The 16,567-nt window shown below is 53.2% G+C and overlaps 7 protein-coding genes across 7 annotated transcripts; 3 read left to right on the top strand and 4 right to left on the bottom strand.

Annotated features, from left to right (window-relative positions):
- Positions 1 to 226: 226 nt before the first annotated feature.
- Positions 227 to 1,185, top strand: SAICODRAFT_144103 (uncharacterized protein). Its single transcript, XM_019165507.1, has 3 exons — positions 227 to 263; positions 322 to 421; positions 547 to 1,185. The coding sequence occupies exons 2-3, from the start codon at positions 390 to 392 to the stop codon at positions 893 to 895; spliced, it is 381 nt and encodes a 126-aa protein (XP_019022893.1). The 5' UTR covers positions 227 to 263; positions 322 to 389; the 3' UTR covers positions 896 to 1,185.
- A 3,126-nt stretch (positions 1,186 to 4,311) lies between these two features.
- SAICODRAFT_40407 (kinase-like protein) lies at positions 4,312 to 5,160 on the top strand (the record flags this gene model as incomplete). The annotated part of the gene is made up of 1 exon (XM_019168635.1): positions 4,312 to 5,160. A coding segment is annotated over one exon (849 nt), but the record flags the coding sequence as incomplete, so codon positions are not given.
- Positions 5,161 to 7,685: 2,525 nt separating this feature from the next.
- Positions 7,686 to 7,901, bottom strand: SAICODRAFT_41509 (uncharacterized protein; the record flags this gene model as incomplete). The annotated part of the gene is made up of 1 exon (XM_019168665.1): positions 7,686 to 7,901. A coding segment is annotated over one exon (216 nt), but the record flags the coding sequence as incomplete, so codon positions are not given.
- A 1,758-nt stretch (positions 7,902 to 9,659) lies between these two features.
- SAICODRAFT_66745 (glucosamine-fructose-6-phosphate aminotransferase) lies at positions 9,660 to 11,869 on the bottom strand (the record flags this gene model as incomplete). The annotated part of the gene is made up of 3 exons (XM_019170260.1): positions 9,660 to 11,683; positions 11,739 to 11,809; positions 11,865 to 11,869. The coding sequence occupies 3 exons, from the start codon at positions 11,867 to 11,869 to the stop codon at positions 9,660 to 9,662; spliced, it is 2,100 nt and encodes a 699-aa protein (XP_019022890.1).
- Positions 11,870 to 12,969: 1,100 nt separating this feature from the next.
- Positions 12,970 to 14,046, top strand: SAICODRAFT_59267 (Ureohydrolase; the record flags this gene model as incomplete). Its single annotated transcript, XM_019169672.1, has 3 exons — positions 12,970 to 13,116; positions 13,179 to 13,445; positions 13,507 to 14,046. The coding sequence occupies 3 exons, from the start codon at positions 12,970 to 12,972 to the stop codon at positions 14,044 to 14,046; spliced, it is 954 nt and encodes a 317-aa protein (XP_019022889.1).
- A 563-nt stretch (positions 14,047 to 14,609) lies between these two features.
- On the bottom strand, positions 14,610 to 14,988 carry SAICODRAFT_59404 (uncharacterized protein; the record flags this gene model as incomplete). Its single annotated transcript, XM_019169685.1, has 3 exons — positions 14,610 to 14,733; positions 14,798 to 14,829; positions 14,902 to 14,988. 3 exons carry the CDS (start codon positions 14,986 to 14,988, stop codon positions 14,610 to 14,612), a joined length of 243 nt encoding a protein of 80 aa, XP_019022888.1.
- Positions 14,989 to 15,224: 236 nt separating this feature from the next.
- SAICODRAFT_72390 (uncharacterized protein) lies at positions 15,225 to 16,496 on the bottom strand. The gene has a single exon (XM_019170764.1). It carries the CDS (start codon positions 16,455 to 16,457, stop codon positions 15,315 to 15,317), a length of 1,143 nt encoding a protein of 380 aa, XP_019022887.1. The 5' UTR covers positions 16,458 to 16,496; the 3' UTR covers positions 15,225 to 15,314.
- Positions 16,497 to 16,567: the final 71 nt, after the last annotated feature.

Below are 16,567 nucleotides of genomic sequence, written 5' to 3'. Positions count from 1 at the left end.
CCCCCCCCCCTTTGTTTTTTTTCTTAGACCTGCAGCAGCTGTTGATACCCATTGTGTCTCCCTCTTTGCCAGCCGTGTATGCTGGTTGCTCAAGCTTCCATTGTATCAAGAGTATCGACATGCCTGGGTCTTTGGGAGATATAAGCCACGTACTACAGCCGATCGGGCCACATCTGGCTCTTCCGGGCACCGAGACCGACCACACCCCTCCGTCCGTTGGCACCCTAGGCTTGGCAAATCATCTCCTCGACTCCTCCCAGACCGTGAGACTCCATTTCCAGTTATCCGCCTTTGCCGCCAAAGCTGATGAGTAGCATACAGCTCCAATGTCTCCGTTGTCAGCGATATCAACGCGAGTGTTCAGGCCCTTCCCCAGCTAGGGAGAATAAATGTTCGTTCTGCCATGCGCGGAATCAGCTGTGTACGTTCCCTTTCGAGCAGTCATTCAAGCACGGTCAGGCGGGTAGGTTACAACCACTAGTAGTCTTCTTCTTCAACGGCTTTGCTTACACCCGGTATCGAGCAGACAGACTAGCATTCATCCAGAGAATCCCACCTCTCACGCTCACAGAACCGGAACGAACAGAGTCGACAGTCCGCACAACACCAACCAACACCATCACAACGACGGGCGTCCGCACAACTCCACCGCAGCATACACCCCGAAGTGACCCCCCGATGTTCTCTAAAGGACACGGCGGTGTTCGAACGAATCATCCCAGTACGCATACACTCAGAGGCTCACCAAACCCGATGGATCCTTCTGCTATATTTCGACCGTCGAGTTCGTACGCGTCGGCGAGTTCGGCGTCATGACAGGAAAAAGTGCACGCGTTTGTGCACGAGGTTGAGGACTAAAAGGTTAAGGCTCGAAATAGGTGTTGGGAGTATTTGAAATGCGACAGCTGCAGTTACACATCCGAAAACTTTTACATCGAAACTCCACCCTCGAGCTCCCGCATTTCTCACCAGCAATTGCGTTTCCGGGTATTCTTTTCGAACGATTACGAAAGCGATAGGTAATGACATTTGTGAAAGAAGTATTGGAATCACCCCAACAAATATTGCTCATGGAAGTCCAACTCTAGGGCAGTCAACCTCGATCGACACCTGCATTGTGTGTCTGCCCATCGAATCGGTACATCAGAGTCTCCCCGTGGAGTTCTGGGGGCATGCAGTCAAACTCAGAAAGGCAGCATATACGGAACGCATGAGAGAATGGGGCTTCAGAACAGTAATTCCGGCCGAGCTCGAGATATAGCACATTCTCAGACCCCCAATTAACCCCTCTATCTTTGCTGTCTTATCTCTGCACCTTATACGGAACTCATGAAGGTGTGAGGGATCAGCACGACCTCAATCCTGATGCGTACGCCAAGATCTACAGAAGTTATCCTGGGAGGCTTGGCGAGCGAGGACGTCGACCTGTGCGCTAGGGTCTAGCCAAAGGGTACCTGAGCTGGAGTCTACGAAGTCAGGATATGCGGTGACAGGCCGCAATATTCTGCATTATATTCTTCTTTACCTTAGCTGCAATGCCGTTGGCTGAGTCGATCCCCACCTCTCTTCTCCCCTGCCGCAGGCCGTGAGATTCTTCGAATCCGTGCCCCGCTCCCCAGGCATCTCTACAAACTGAACTCCAGACCCACTGGGCCTCCAGAACAGTCATCCCCAAGACACAGCACCTCTTCAGACCCCCAATTACCCCCTCTCCCTTCTACTGTCTTATCTCCGCCTTATGCGCATGGGCTTGCCTCAACACGTATCCCAATGCTCCGCGCCCCGAGTACCGATTTCGCGGTCCAGGCACCCTCACAAACAGAACCGCCTTTTCCGGGTCAGTATGGCATGTGCCAAGTTGAAAGCCAATAACGAGTAGCAGGGAACGGGAAAGAAAGACGACGTGATCAGAGAAGGGTTGTATAAATATGCCTCCGTTCCCGGAGTTTAAGCTGTGAATGCTTGCTTGATTGGTTGCAAAGAATGATATGATCACGACAAATGTATCACCCGCTAGTATTAAGGAAGACATAACAGCAAATGGAATCATCGCAACCGAGAGACCTGTCGGCGAAACGCTGATCCCGGCAGATACTCCTCCCTCCTCTTGTTTTGGGAGCGTGGGTACCGGTATTTCTGCATTGAAGTTGACGCCAGGCAATATACAATGCCTTCGCCGTTGTCGCCATCGCAAAACTTGTTCCGGCAGATTGTCAAACACGCACCACGCTATGCCTACACCGGTACCACCCCAGTCCCCACGTTACCCCTGGACGCCGACAACCTTCCTCCTCGCGAGCACACGATCAGACTCATCGTGTGTCAGGACCAACCACCCAGCAACACACACCTTCATGTATCAATCACGGGTACGGGATCCGTTATCACTATTTCGACTTTCTAGTGAATGAGATGGGTGGGGATCGGAGTTTTGAGGGCCGAGTTGAGGCATGAAGGCGTGGTCTGTCACGGTCTGTTACTAAACAGGGCAAGATCTCGTGGTGTTCGAGCGTCGTTTTCGTTTATTAACCGTTAGCCTTAACCTTTTATCCAACCTTGTCATGCTCTCAACCTCAGGGTCCTTCACATGCGAACCTTGTGGTAACATGCGTGTAACATGCGTGACCAACGGTGGCGGTATACTTAACAGATGAAATGAAAACGCCAGCGCAGCAAGGGGAAACCCTTTTTCCGGCCGCGAATTCGAAGGAAGCTCCAGTCGAACTCATACTTCTTTAAAATTGCGACAAGGGACTACGGCAATGCAACGGAGTTCCTTCCGGGACTACAACGTTGAAAGCAGGTAGTGGTAGTGGTAGTGGTAGTGGTAGTGGTATTGTAAGCCGAACATTGCCCTAAGGCGATCCAGCACGGCTAACTAGGTACCCAAATACTAGTTGTTAGGTGGCTAAGAAACGAAACGTGTGCCAACCATAGACTTATGGCCAGGCCACCCCGTGTATCCATCACGGGTCCTTTCCTCACGACGCTTGTGCTTGTGCATACATAAAAGAACTACGTACTGGGCGGGATTGAAACCCCTGACTGACCTTGGGTCTAGCGAGCGGCCCGGGGAAGCCGCCAGAGGCCCGGTGCGCCGCCGGAGGCCTCCCGAACCAGCTCCACTCCCCTCTCGTCGTCCTCCCACATCCATCAGCAGAGAAACTTCAACTAATAGCAAGAAAAAACCGAAATCATTTTGACATAACCCATCCCTCCATACCAATTGCCACTCGATAACCTTACCTCCTGCCCCAATCCGCGTCGCATACTTACCTATGTATTGGAGCATGCAGCCTCGCGCACCTCCAATGCCCGCACGGCATAACAAGCAATCAAGTACTTCATTCAGCCGCTCAGTTGAGGCTTGCAAGGGTTGAAGATGAACGGTCTAAATTTCATCCTGAAAAGACAAACACGTTTTCTCGGGATGGGTACGATCCCAGCGTACTCTGTGATCGAACCCTTAATCCCTTGATTCGATCAGAAATGGGAATTACGAATCGAGCGTTTGGGCCCTGTCACGACTCTCTCAAGTTTGACCCGCAGCTGATCATGATCTGCATAATTGGGACGAGACGGTCGAACACCCCGTGTTTCGGAACAACGTACCTTGTGGTCACCCCCTTCAACTGGTAGTCTCAACGATTGCATGACAAAAACGTTAACCTTGGTATATGAGAGTACGGCAGTTTCTGCTGCAGGCGGGGACCCTGAGCCGCTGGTCACAGCGTGTCACGCACGGTACGGAGGCGGGCCGGTAAGGCCCTTCATATGATCATTCAAGATATAAAGACTCAATGGGATCCTGTCTCTCCACCACAAAGTTCAGACCTTACGTCCAAAAAAAAGAAATAATTGAGACGGATCCCATAGTCTTGATACACGAACAGGCTTGAGTACGTCAACGGATCACTATCACTGAGGTCACCTTAGCAACATACCTTCCAGCTTCTTACATCGGACGTCAACGGTTCGCCTGCCAAAAACAGTATACGGCAAGGAGTTTGACAGCTTGACACACGCGTCAGTACCACAACACCATCTGAATTGTCGAGTGCCATCGCCAATTGCAACTGATTCATCATCGGTTCGTTCGGCATCGCTGACACGTTTCAGAGTGAGACGCCCAAAAAGTTATTGCAGCCGTTGTTGCCGTTACGCTACAAAAAGCAAGAAACGTTACTCCGCAACAGCTGTCCTCGACATCAAAAAGCAAAGGCCACGACTCTTACGACTTCACCACACTCTCGAGTACCGTCTTTGTCTCTCAATTTGGTGATGTCCACCCGAGCACAGAACATGATGCACATATTCAACCCCGAAAGCCTGATCAACCGAGTCATCGACTCCCGCCTCGACATCCTCGATATCCTCGGCATCGGCGCTTACGGAACTGTTTACCTCGCCCAAGACCTCAGCACCTCTGAATTCCTCGCTGTCAAAGCCCTTGGACACTCCATCAACAACGGACCCTACCAATCCAAGACGTCCATGGTCCGTGAACTCACCCTTCAAGCCAGGTGTTCGGCTCATCCGAATGTGGTGAAGTTGCATGAGGTGTTGGAGACAGGGGACGCTACGTATTCCGTGATGGAAATGTGTACCGAGGGAGATTTATTCCGTGCGATTACGCAGACGGCGGGGACGGGATATCCCGCTCCCGACGACGTGAGGAAAGAGTTGTTCTTGCAGGTGTTGGATGCGGTGGAATACATGCACACCCGCGGGATCTACCACCGTGATCTCAAATCAGAAAACATTTTGATCACCGACAACGGCGCCACAGCCAAGATCGCCGACTTCGGACTCGCGACAACGAGGGAGGTTAGCACCGATCGCGGCTGCGGCTCGACGTTCTATATGTCCCCCGAGAACGTCCGAGGTGACATACCCTACCCCAACGACTCAAACGACGTATGGTCCCTCGGCGTAATCCTCATCAACATCCTCACCGGTCGGAACCCCTGGCCGTACGCGTGCCCGTCACAGCCACCTTACCACCAATACCTCCATGACCGCACGTTCTTGCAGAGTATGCTACCGTGTTTGTCGGACGAGACTTGTGAGATTCTTTATCATGTGCTTGAGCCGGAGTACGAGAGGAGGTGGACGGTGAGGGAGTTTAGGGATGCGATTGTTAGGTGTGGGAGGTTGAGTTGGAGTGATGAGGAGGTTTTGGGAAGGGTTGCGAGGAAGGGGGCCATGAGGGCTTGTGGGAGGACGCGTGGTGGGGGTGTTGGGTACCCTGTGTATCCGCCCATCACGCTGTTTCCGAAACGTCTGGTGGGAGGAGGTCCTGGAGTGGGCGCTGGAGCTGGGGTGAGTGGGGAGGATACGGGTTCGCATGTGACGAACGAGTCGGTTAGTCCTCCGACTGTATCGGTGAAGAAGCATCGTTCGAAGCGTCAAAGGTGCTCGTCTGTGTCCGCCACCAAGCACATTGGCAATGGTGTCAACGGCACGGTGGACGACGTCGACCACGTCATGGAACGCCAGAATTTCCTCCCCCCTCGCGAAGACGAACCTACGATGAACGAACCATAAACGACGAAAACGAAAGAACATTTGATGGAGATGAGTTGACGATATGATGCTTTATACCTGATATCCCCTTGTACGATCTTTACAACTTTTTTTCATCTTAGATGGAATGGGTCATGGTATGGCGTTTTTTGCTTCTTCACTTTTTGGCATCGCTGTGGGTCTGTTGTTGGAGAAGACAGTTGCATGACAATCAACGTTCTCTGTAGCTTTATGGAATTGATGTCTTTTCTCTTCTACATTTCGATCATTCTGAGCTCCTCCACTTGGCCATGTCTGTCGTTATTTCAAGGATGTCGACCTCGACCACGATCCCACACATCGAGAGGACAAGACCGATCTTCGAACCCCTCATACAATCCAGTCACATCCAAACATGCGAAGATTCCCTACGATTTCGCTTCTCTGCAGATTCTTCGAAGGAGGCGACTGAAACTCGACTCTGACGTCAGCATGAGGATTCACATGACAATCCCCCGCACTCACTCAAACCTTGAAAAGGTTCCCCGGATCCGCCATCTCTCTCCCTCAAACTAACCTCTTTGACAACCCAACAACCATTAACGACCATGTTCGCACTTACTCGCCTCGCCCGCTCCACGGGTCCCGCTGCTGTCGGAGTTCGCGCGTTCGCTACTATGCCCACAATCACCAACTGGGAGGCCTTCTACGCCAACCCGGCCTCTCATGACGTCGACCCGAACCGTTCAAAGTCTTTCCTCGAGGAGTGTGAAGCGAAGTACAATGCTCAGATGAGCTCGCCTTCCACCCACGATGGCAAGCGCATGGCGAATGTCACGAGGTAAAGACGTTCCGAAGCCCACTGGGTTCAGAGACTGATGAGATTTTTATAGGACCGCTGAGAAGCCCGTTGAGAGCGGTGGGAGGAAGGAGACGTGAAGCGTAAGCATGCATTACATGCTTTACGCCTGGCTTTGAAGAAGACCGGGCGTTGTACGATATACATGGAGAAAGATATACATAGGCATGTTAAGGTAGCAAGATGAGCAAGATGATTGTGACATGATACGGTACGTTATGTGCACAAAGATGATAAGATAGCAAGTATAAGATGCAGAGAAACAAACGTCGTACGCATATGGCAAGAAACATGTTCCACACACACAACCCATAGTGATAAAATAAAAAGCATATAACCATAACCAAGAACAAAAAACAAAGCGCACGCGAAAAGTCATGACTCTGCTAAACGCAAGAAACGTAAGAAAACGGCAAAAACACCACGACACCCCCAAGTTCCCATTTCCATTTTGTCGTCCTTCATCCTCGACCGGGTCCCCAACCCCTTATACCTCAACCTTCGCCAAATCATGAACACCCTCGACGCCCTCCGCATGATGCTCATCAACATGATTATGGTGCTGATGCTGGTGTTGGTGTTGGTGCTGATGATGCTCAACACCATGCCCCTCATGAACATCCTTACCCCCAACATCACCCGGCGACCTTGCACGCTTAACACCAGCAATAGAAACAGCCCCACTCAACGCCTCCGCGACTTTCTGATCAGTCTCGTCGACCGTATCCTGATCATGCGCATGCCCATCATGTTCTCCACCTTGCTCATGGCCCTGCTCCTCTCCCTTGGGATTCACAGACTGGAAATACCGGAGTTGATCCTCAAGCGCCTTACACTTCTCCCTCAACGCGACCACCTCAGGACTCTCGAGCGTGACATGTGCGCCGACACCGACGCCCACGCCACTAAAATCCGTTTCCTGTCCGACGAGTTGTGGGACGGGTTGAGAGGTGGTGAAGTAGTTGGCAGATGCATTCGAGCTCTGGCGTTGATACCCAGGCGGACTATCCACCGCGCGAGGGGAATCAACCAAGGGACCAAATCCCGCCGTACCGGCGAACTGACGTGCATAATTCTGGTGTCCATGCAACTGTGGTTGAGCATGCTGCATCGGCGGCGGCGACGCACCCGTAGCCGCCTGTGCAACCGCAGCAGCCAAAGCAGCCGCATGAGGCGGAGGCGGATACGTCTGATTATGATTCGTCGAAGCCTGCAACAAAGGATGCGTAGCCGGCAACGGCATACTATTATGCCTCTGTGGATTCGCACCACCTTGCGCGAGCGCAGCAGCCTGATTACACTCGCCCGACCCAGACTTCAAATGTCTGGACAACGCGTCCATACGCGCGAACCCACGGTTACATGTCGGACAGACGTATGGCTTCTCGCCTGTGTGGAGTTTGCTGTGACGCTTGAGGTCGTGGAGACGGCGGAAGGTGTGGCCGCAGGTTTGGCACCTGAACGGTTTTTCTTGGGAGTGGGTGAGGAGGTGGGATTTTAGGTTGTGATGGCGGGTGAAGGATTGGTTACATGTCGGGCATGTATGCTTCGCGGGTCCTACGCCGGGGGTACCAGGTGTACCTGGCGAAGCGAGCGCAGCGGCATGGAGACCAGGCGCTTGATGCTGGAGCTGAGCAGCAAACTGATTGGCCACTGCACCACTAGAAAGCAGCTGCGGAGTAGCTGGGACAGCAGTCTGCTGCTGAGACAAATCTCTAGGACCACCGTATTGATGCTGGCCTAACTGACCTTGGACATGTGAAGCTTGTGGCTGGTGCGTCGGATCGTACTGGTGCGCCTGGTGTGGCGGGTAAGCCGAACTTCCCCACGGTACGTGTTGACCCTGGTGACCATGATGAGCAATGCGAACAGGTTGTGCAACAGGCTGCGCCTGCACTGGCGTACCCGGCTGCTGAGGCGGTTGTTGTTGAGCAGCGGAAGTCTGCTCTTGTTGTTGCTGAGGTTGCTGTTCTTGACCCTGGCCTTGGACAGATTGCCCGCCCTGCTCATCGGCCTTGGGCGGGTTCACACCAACAGAGTGACGCTCGGAGGAGACTGCGAAACCGGCTCCGGAAGGTGGTGCCTCGTGTTGGTAGGACATAGGGTACATCAAAGCTTGACTCTGAACAGGCGAAGTCTGCGGGTGCTCTACCTTTGATGAAGTAGAAGGTGCAGCGATAGTATTAGGTGGCAAAAAAGACGACGTGATGTTGCTCAAGGTGAGTGGTCGTGTCTTGAATGAATCCGGGATAGGTGGGAGTTTGAGGTTGTTCTCACGGGTTTCGTAAGAATCGGATAAAGATGTAAGTGACGATGGTGGAGGGAGGATCGGAGCGTTTGAAAAAGACTTGACCGGAGAAGATTGTGGAGAAGTCGATGTCATACCACGACTAGAACTTGCGTTATGGGAGAATGCCGAGTGTCACCTCAGATGCTGACCTCCCCGTAAGGCCGCTGTAGTTCACCGATCCGAGGGAACAACTGGGTAGACGATGACGCGCAACGAAAGATTCCTATAAAGGATCCAGCTCCTTGTCAAAAGATAGCCGAAAGGTGTCGAAATACGCGGTGAGCTGGGGTTGTGAGCTTGATTTGACGCGCTTCAGAACGTCGTCAGAGCACGAAGCGAGGCCGCTGGGACGCGGAAAGGGTCAACACGCGAGTTGTCGATGTCCTAAGGAGAATGCGTAATCGGATTGAGTTTATTGTCGCACGGTTCGCTTTTGCGTATATGCGGTCACGGTAGGCTCGTACGGGTTGTTCAGCCTCACAGTGGAGGTGGTTGAGCAGGCGGGCTGGCGAGTGAAGTGGGCGAGTGCTGAGGCGGTGAAGGTGGTTAAGTTTGCTTGCCTGGGGTGGGCTGTGCAGAGCGAGAGCGTGGCGCAGCACCTGACCTGCGAACCAGTCAGAATAATCAAGGATGATGACGGAGCGTTCAGGGTTAGTAGTATTGTAAGCTTGAACGCGTTTTCCCATTCTATGCTCCGCTTCTTCCGATGTGGCGACGGTCCATTGCTGTTGACCATGGCCCGCTTACAGCGATCGCGACGTCATACACGTAGAGATCAAAGGTAGAGTCGACATCTCCCGAGCTAAGCTTTGCAAATGGGTTGTACATAACGTTGGGAAGCGGGACGGAAGCCGGTCGTCACGGGCCTACACGTCCCTGGACAAGAAGCGGGGCATGACAACTGTCTTCGAAGAATATTATTAGAATGATAGAACAACATACAAGCCAAAACACGTTAAGAACCCAGATATAAAGAAGAAACTATGATACAGTCCAGATGCTCGTCTACTCAACAGTCACAGACTTGGCCAAGTTTCTGGGGAAGTCAACATCGACACCGTTCATCGTCGCCAACCAGTAGGAGATCAATTGCAGAGGAATGATGGTCAAGAGACCCTGCAAACAGTCGACGGTGTGAGGCACCTGGATGGACTTGTATGCGGAGTTGATCACCTCGTCGTCATTGTCGTTGCAGATGATAATTGGGCGGCCCTTACGGGAAGTAACCTGCTGCAACGCGCTCTGGACCTTGGGGTAGAAAGAGTCCTTGGTGATGATGAGGATGATGGGCATGTTCTCGTCAACAAGAGCAAGAACACCGTGCTTCAACTCACCAGCCAGGATACCCTCAGAGTGCATGTAAGAAATCTCCTTAATCTTCAAGGAACCCTCGAGGGCGGTAGCGTGCTGGTAACCACGACCCAACAACAAGAGAGACTTCTCGCCGTGAAGGACGGAAGCACAGAGGTTCTTGATCTCCGTGTCCTTGGTCAAGACAGACTTGATGTGCCTGGAGATGTCGTAAAGACCATCAATGATCTCAACACGACGCTGGTACTGGGACAAACGGTCCTCAGACAAGACCAAAGCGAACATGAGGAGCGCGATATATTGGGAAGTGTAAGCCTTGGTAGAGGCAACACCGATCTCGGGACCGGCGTTCAAGTGAACACCACAGTGAGTCTCACGAGAGATAGTAGAGCCGACAGTGTTGACAACACCGACAGTAAGGGCACCACGCTCCAAACAGTATCGGAGAGCCAAGATTGAGTCGGCGGTCTCGCCAGACTGAGAAACAAACACACAGGTGTCGTCACGGAAGACGGGGGATCGGCGATCCAAGAAGTCAGAGGCCAGCTCGACAGAGATAGGGATCTCAGATAACTCCTCGAAGATGGCACGGGTGGCCAAGCAAGAGTGGTAAGAAGTACCACAAGCAATGAAGATGATACGACGGCAGCGGCGGATAGTGGACATGTAAGCCGCAAGACCACCAAGACGAACGACGTGCTTGTCAAAGTCGATACGTCCACGCATGGTGTTGATAACGGACTCGGGCTGCTCGAAAATTTCCTTCTGCATGAAGTGGTCAAAGTTACCCTTCATCATCTGAGAGATTTCCATCTCGAGAGTCTGAATGGCACGGACGGCGGAGACACCGGCCTCACCCTCCTTGCGGAGACGGTGGATGTGGAGCTCACCCTCGGCGATGTGAGCGATGTCGTCGTCCTCGAGGTAGAGGACACGCTTGGTGTGCTCGACGACGGCGGAGGGGTCAGAGGAGAAGAAGAACTCGGTAGGCATGGGCTGACCCTCGTCAGACAAGAAAGCACGAGATTGGGAGGTGTGAAGAGCGGGGCGACCCTGGAGGGAAGCAGGGACAGTCAAAGTAGACATGCGCCTGTCAGGAGCCAAGATGGAAGACTCGGTAGGACCATCGGGAGCCTGACCGAACTCAACATCAACAAAGTCAACCTTGAGCTTCTTCTTGGTCTTGACACCAATGACGAGAGGAGATCCCTTACGGGTAGCGACAACCTCGTTAGGGAAGTGAATAGACTTGAACAACAAAGCAAAAGCACCCTCGAGCTCCTTAACAACCAACTTGGCCAATTGGGTGAAGTCGAGCTTCTTGCCAGTAGATTCCCAGACGTACTTGGTCAACTTAGCAACGACCTCGGTATCAGTGTCGGACTCGAAGGTGAAACCCTTGTTCTGCAAGACGGCCTTGATTTCGCGGTAGTTGGTGACGATACCGTTGTGGACAATGACGAACTCGTTAGAGGGGTCGGATCGGTGAGGGTGGCAGTTGACGCGGGAAGGCTGACCGTGGGTGGCCCAACGGGTGTGAGCAATACCGACGTGAGAGAAGAAAGTCTTGGAGGTGTTGGGCTTGCCCTCCTCCTCGATCATCTTCCTCAGTGCGGAGACCTTGCCAACCTCCTTGAAGATAAAGGTCTCATCCTGAGCGTCACCGTCGACAGCGAGACCGGCAGAGTCGTAACCACGGTACTCCAAGCGCTGGAGACCTGTAGCAGACAATTAGCGAGATGTAGACAGAAAGGATCTTGATTGTGAACATACCGGACACGAGAATATCGATAATCTCTCCTCGCTGCTTCTCCACCAAATAATTCAAGTAACCGAAAATACCACTGTCCCCATCGTTAGCCGGACCGTACAACGAAAGCAACGACTACCAGAACTCACCACATGATGTTCAATCGGTGATCAGAAGACAATCAAGCGGGAAGGAAGGGAAGAGGAGAGGTGTGTTGGCTCTCGGGGTTGATCACGATCTTTATGGTTGTGCGGTGGAGCACAGCTGGGAGAGAGCACGCTTACCGCTTACGTGTTTGGAGCGCGCGTTATATGTAACTTGCCCGAGGCGGCAAACTCTAGACGCCAGCTAAACCAACCAGCTGTACACCAAAATCCTAATAATAGAAGCTTGTTTTTTGGGTGGGATTTGTGGGAGGCTGCACGTGTATGGGAATAGCTACAGGTGTCACGGTCCGGACTCTTCTTTCTCGGGGAAGGACGCGTACGGCTGAGGAGGACCGAGCAAGCCCTCGGGGGAGACCCACAGGAGATCGATATCTCTCTCACGCACGGGCCGTCGCCATCGCACGGGTACGAGTAGATTAACTTTGCCTTAGACTGTGTTGATGGAGTTGATCACACACTTAGACGGGACGCAAACTTTGGATCGGACTGTCCCTTCTGGTCAAAAGCGCATGCATGACGAAAGGCTGACGTGCGTACGTAAACGGGGGTGTTTGTGTTGCCTTGACATCAGGCGATGATTTTCTGGGTTTGGATGCCGCATTTAGTAAACGACTTGTCGCGTGTTGCAGCGTGTGCTCGGAGTCGGTGCCTGGTTCGCGCGCAGGCACCTGGCGTCAGGGGAGCTGGGAGAGGGCCCACGTAACGGACCGGACTGCGAGACCCTGAGTGGTCAAAAAAGTCAAGTGGCGTGGTGAGCCTGGGTGTCGGCATAACTTTGGGGCTGCGTGGGAAAGTGCGCGGGTAAGGAAGCGCAACGGTCAGCCTCCCCCATGTCAACAGATTATCTCCTTGATCTGATAAATGCAGGTCCGGGCATCTCCGACGGCCTTTCGCGCACACACGCAGGCACCCAGGGGTTCGAGGCACTTCGACAAGCGTTCGACACGCGCTCGGGTCTCTAGCCGAAAAACAGCCGTGACCGACTGAAATCCATAAGAGGCTCGAAGTCCCATAACTGGAGGGCAAACAGCATTCACCCCCTAGACCTTCTCTGTGTTGGTCAATTGGTCTATAGACTTTGTTTACGATGTTCCCTTGCAACCCCCAGTCTGCCTTGAAGGAGAAGCGTGTCGCTATTGTTGGATGTCCCTTCTCGGGAGGACAAGCTCGCGGTGGTGTCGACTTTGGTCCCGAGCACATGATCAACGCCGGTCTTATCGACCAGGTCAAGGAGGTGCGCTTTCCCCCGGTGTTGCACGCATATATGCCGTCGAATACTAACGTTGAAGCGTACAGCTCGGATGGGACGTCACCTTCGAGGGCCACCAGCAATTCGAGCAGCTCAAGCCTGCTGCGAATGAGGACCCTGATGTCGGGAGATTGAAGAATCCGCGCTATGTCTCGGCTGTCACGAAGGCTGTTTCTGGTGTTGTCGAGAAGCACTGTAAGAGGGGGGAGTTCCCTTTGACTGTTGGTGGTGACCACTCTTTGGCTATTGGTACTGTCTCTGGTGTCATGGCCGCTTACCCTGACGCTTGTCTCGTCTGGGTCGACGCTCATGCGGTACGTCTCTTCCTAACCCCCCTTTTCCTGGGATGTATGCTGACTGATACTGGTGGTTCAGGACATCAACACCCCCCACTCCACCCCCTCCGGCAACATCCACGGCTGCCCCCTTTCCTTCGTCACCGGTGCCGCAGAGCCCTGTCCTGACGTCTTCTCCTGGGTCCCCAAATGCCTTCCCTTCGAGCGCATCGCATACATCGGCCTCCGCGACCTCGACCCCGTCGAGAAGCAGATTTTGCGTGAGAACAATGTGTGTGCGTACACCATGCACCACGTCGACAAATACGGAATCGGTCGTGTTGTCGAGATGGCGTTGGAGAGGATTAACCCCGGCTTGCAACGCCCGATTCATTTGAGTTTCGATGTTGATGCGATGGATCCTGCTGTTGCGCCTGCTACTGGAACCCCTGTTCGTGGGGGGTTGACGTGGCGTGAGGGGATGTATATCTGTGAGGCGCTCCATGAGACTGGAAAGCTTGTTGCGATGGATTTGATGGAGGTCAACCCTGTCCTTGGTGCGAGTGAGCAGGAGGTCCAGGCTACTGTTCATGCTGGTTTGTCCTTGGCTCGCTGCGCTCTCGGCGAGACGCTCCTCTAAATGAACTCCGAGACCGGTTAGCGGTGAAAAATAACAACATATAGGGGAGGCGGTGTTGCTGAAAGAAGGAAGAGAAAAATGGGTGGGGGAAGGACGACAACACTAATATCTGACGATCGGTATCCTTCTATGGCTACCAGGACGCTCTGGGATTTTCTGAATGTGCGGACACAATGCTTTATTGTGCCGTCGTGAGGAGCCCATCATGCATACATATATGATTTGCATGGGTATTATTTAGCTGAGGAGGTCGAAGGGACGACGTGTATAGCAATACGACGTGTATTGGACCTTTGTATGCTGGTGCTACCATGCTGCTGGTCCTGCCATGCCTGCCCGTACCACTATCCTTGTGGTGGTAGCAGTTTCGACGTACTCCCTTTCACTTCTGCTTCTGAACGTACATGCAGATATCGTATAGCAGTCCTTTTTTCTTTCCTTCCCTGTAATCCGTGGCTCTGAAGCTCTCGCCCGAGCTTGTGCTGACCGTTCACAGGCCCTCTGCCGACCGGAGACCGAACGTCTTAGTCGCTTACTGTGCGGCGCTTTCCCCCGTTCCAACACTATCGAATATCCTTAATCCCCGGGTTTCTATACATCTCCAACTGCCGATTCCCCTTCCTCACCAAAAACTCAACCGTGCTGAAATCCTTCTTGCTTAACCCCATGTTTTTCTGAAACTCGGACCTGTTCGAACGCCCGCGTTAGTATTACCAAGCATGTAGGTAACTCGCGATGCCAGCATTCGAACCTGATGAAATGTTTGAAGTGTGGTTGTGCATCCTACATCCAATCCACCCACAGTTAACTCCCCGCTCAACGAATGTCGGGCGTTCGAGGAGTGGGGGAACGTACCACAGGTTTTGATCGCACGGCGCGGAAACATGCTCGGTAGAGGTGTAGTACGTCGAGCTGGATGCCTGAGTATCGGAATTTGGGCATGCTGGGGGTTGGGGGTTGGGGGTTGGGGCGAATTGCGGTGTGGAAGCTTTGGCCCTTCGCTTCATCTCCCACGATTTCCGCACCCCCCCCCCCCCAACTTCCCCATACCATGGGCACCTGCACCACCTGCACTGACCTCATACGGCCGTACATACTTTTCGAACCAACGGCAGAGGAATACCACATTTGACGAAGCCAAGACCTTATATCAAGATGGGATGGATGTAGCAGATGTAGTAAAATGCATGTACGATTCTGTACTGGGTGTACGTATGATCTATAGTTGATGCAATCCTTTCTCTCCCTTTCTTTCCTTTTCCTCCCCTCTATGCACCCAACCCACGTTTCGCGCCTCCGCCCATCATCCTCATATTCTGCATCTCCAATCCCGCCTGAAACTGCTTCTCAAGCTCCTGCTCCCTCTTCCTCTTCTGCTCTGAATCCTCGAGTTTTCCACCACCCGAGGTAGCGTTACCAGCCTTCGCCGCGCCCATGAGACGGAGGAATTTGTTCTTGCGAGCGTCGTCGCCGTTGAGGTCGGCTGCGGCCCAGTTGGTGGAGTTTTCGTCTGTTGGTTGGGTTTCGGAGGTGGAGGTGGATTCGGGGTCTGCGGGGGCCTCCTTCTTCTCTTTCTTTTCCTTCTTGACGCTCTTGTCTTTCTTGTCCTTCTTCTCTTTCTTCTCCTTCACCTTCGCCTCCTTCTTTTCCTTCTTCGAGGGCTTAATCTCCTCGCCATTAACCTCAGCCTGAGCATCCGTCTCCTCCTTCGCCTTCTCGGATTTCGCCTCGTGTTTCAGTCTTCGGTTCTCAGACTTCGCGGCCTTAATAGCCTTCTTCTCGGCTTTCTCGGCTTTCTCGGCTTTCTTGGCAGCCTTCGCTTCCTTCTCGGCCTTAGCCTTAGCTTTCTCCTCGTCCTTCTCTTTTTTACCCTTCTTAGGCTTCTTCTCCTTGGTCTCGTCCTCAGTCTTTGAAGTCTTGACCTTCTTCGCCTTGGGCTCATCCTCATCAGCAGCCTTCTCCTTCTTCTCTTTCCCATCTCTCTTGTCCCTCTTCTTCTCCTTTTTCTCCTTCGGCTCCTCGGCCTTCACCAAAGCCTCAACCTGGTCCCCAATAGTGTTCTCGTCGAACACGATCTTATTACCACCGATTAGCTCGGTCTGAGCCTGGGGTAGGCGCTCCTCACGCCATGATCCAGGCTGGAAGCCTCCACGTCCACCACGACCACCACGACCACCGCGTCCACCACGACCACCACGGCCTCCACGCTCGCCACGACCACCGCCATAACCAAGCTCGGGCTCTTCGCCGGCATTCAGGAATGCCATTCGCGCAGGGTTCATTCCGAAATGTTCAGCGATGGGCGCATCAGCAGTAGGCGCCGAAGCAGCATTCGCACTGGCTTCAACAGCAGCGGCAGGAGCCGAGGACTCTTCGCGCTTCCTCTTGTGTTCTCTGGGTGTTTTGGCCATGATTGGGATGACGGGAGGATCGGAAGGTTTGTATTTGTGTTACCCTGTCTGGGAAAATATTTGGGTGCGGCTTGGTGTGGCACAGTAGGGACGGGTCCGGATAAGTACCG

Source organism: Saitoella complicata (assembly GCF_001661265.1).
Source record: "Saitoella complicata NRRL Y-17804 unplaced genomic scaffold SAICOscaffold_18, whole genome shotgun sequence".
NCBI classification, from domain to species: domain Eukaryota; kingdom Fungi; phylum Ascomycota; class Saitoellomycetes; order Saitoellales; family Saitoellaceae; genus Saitoella; species Saitoella complicata.
Note: the sequence above shows the minus strand (reverse complement) of the source record. Positions and strands in the feature narration are given on the sequence as shown.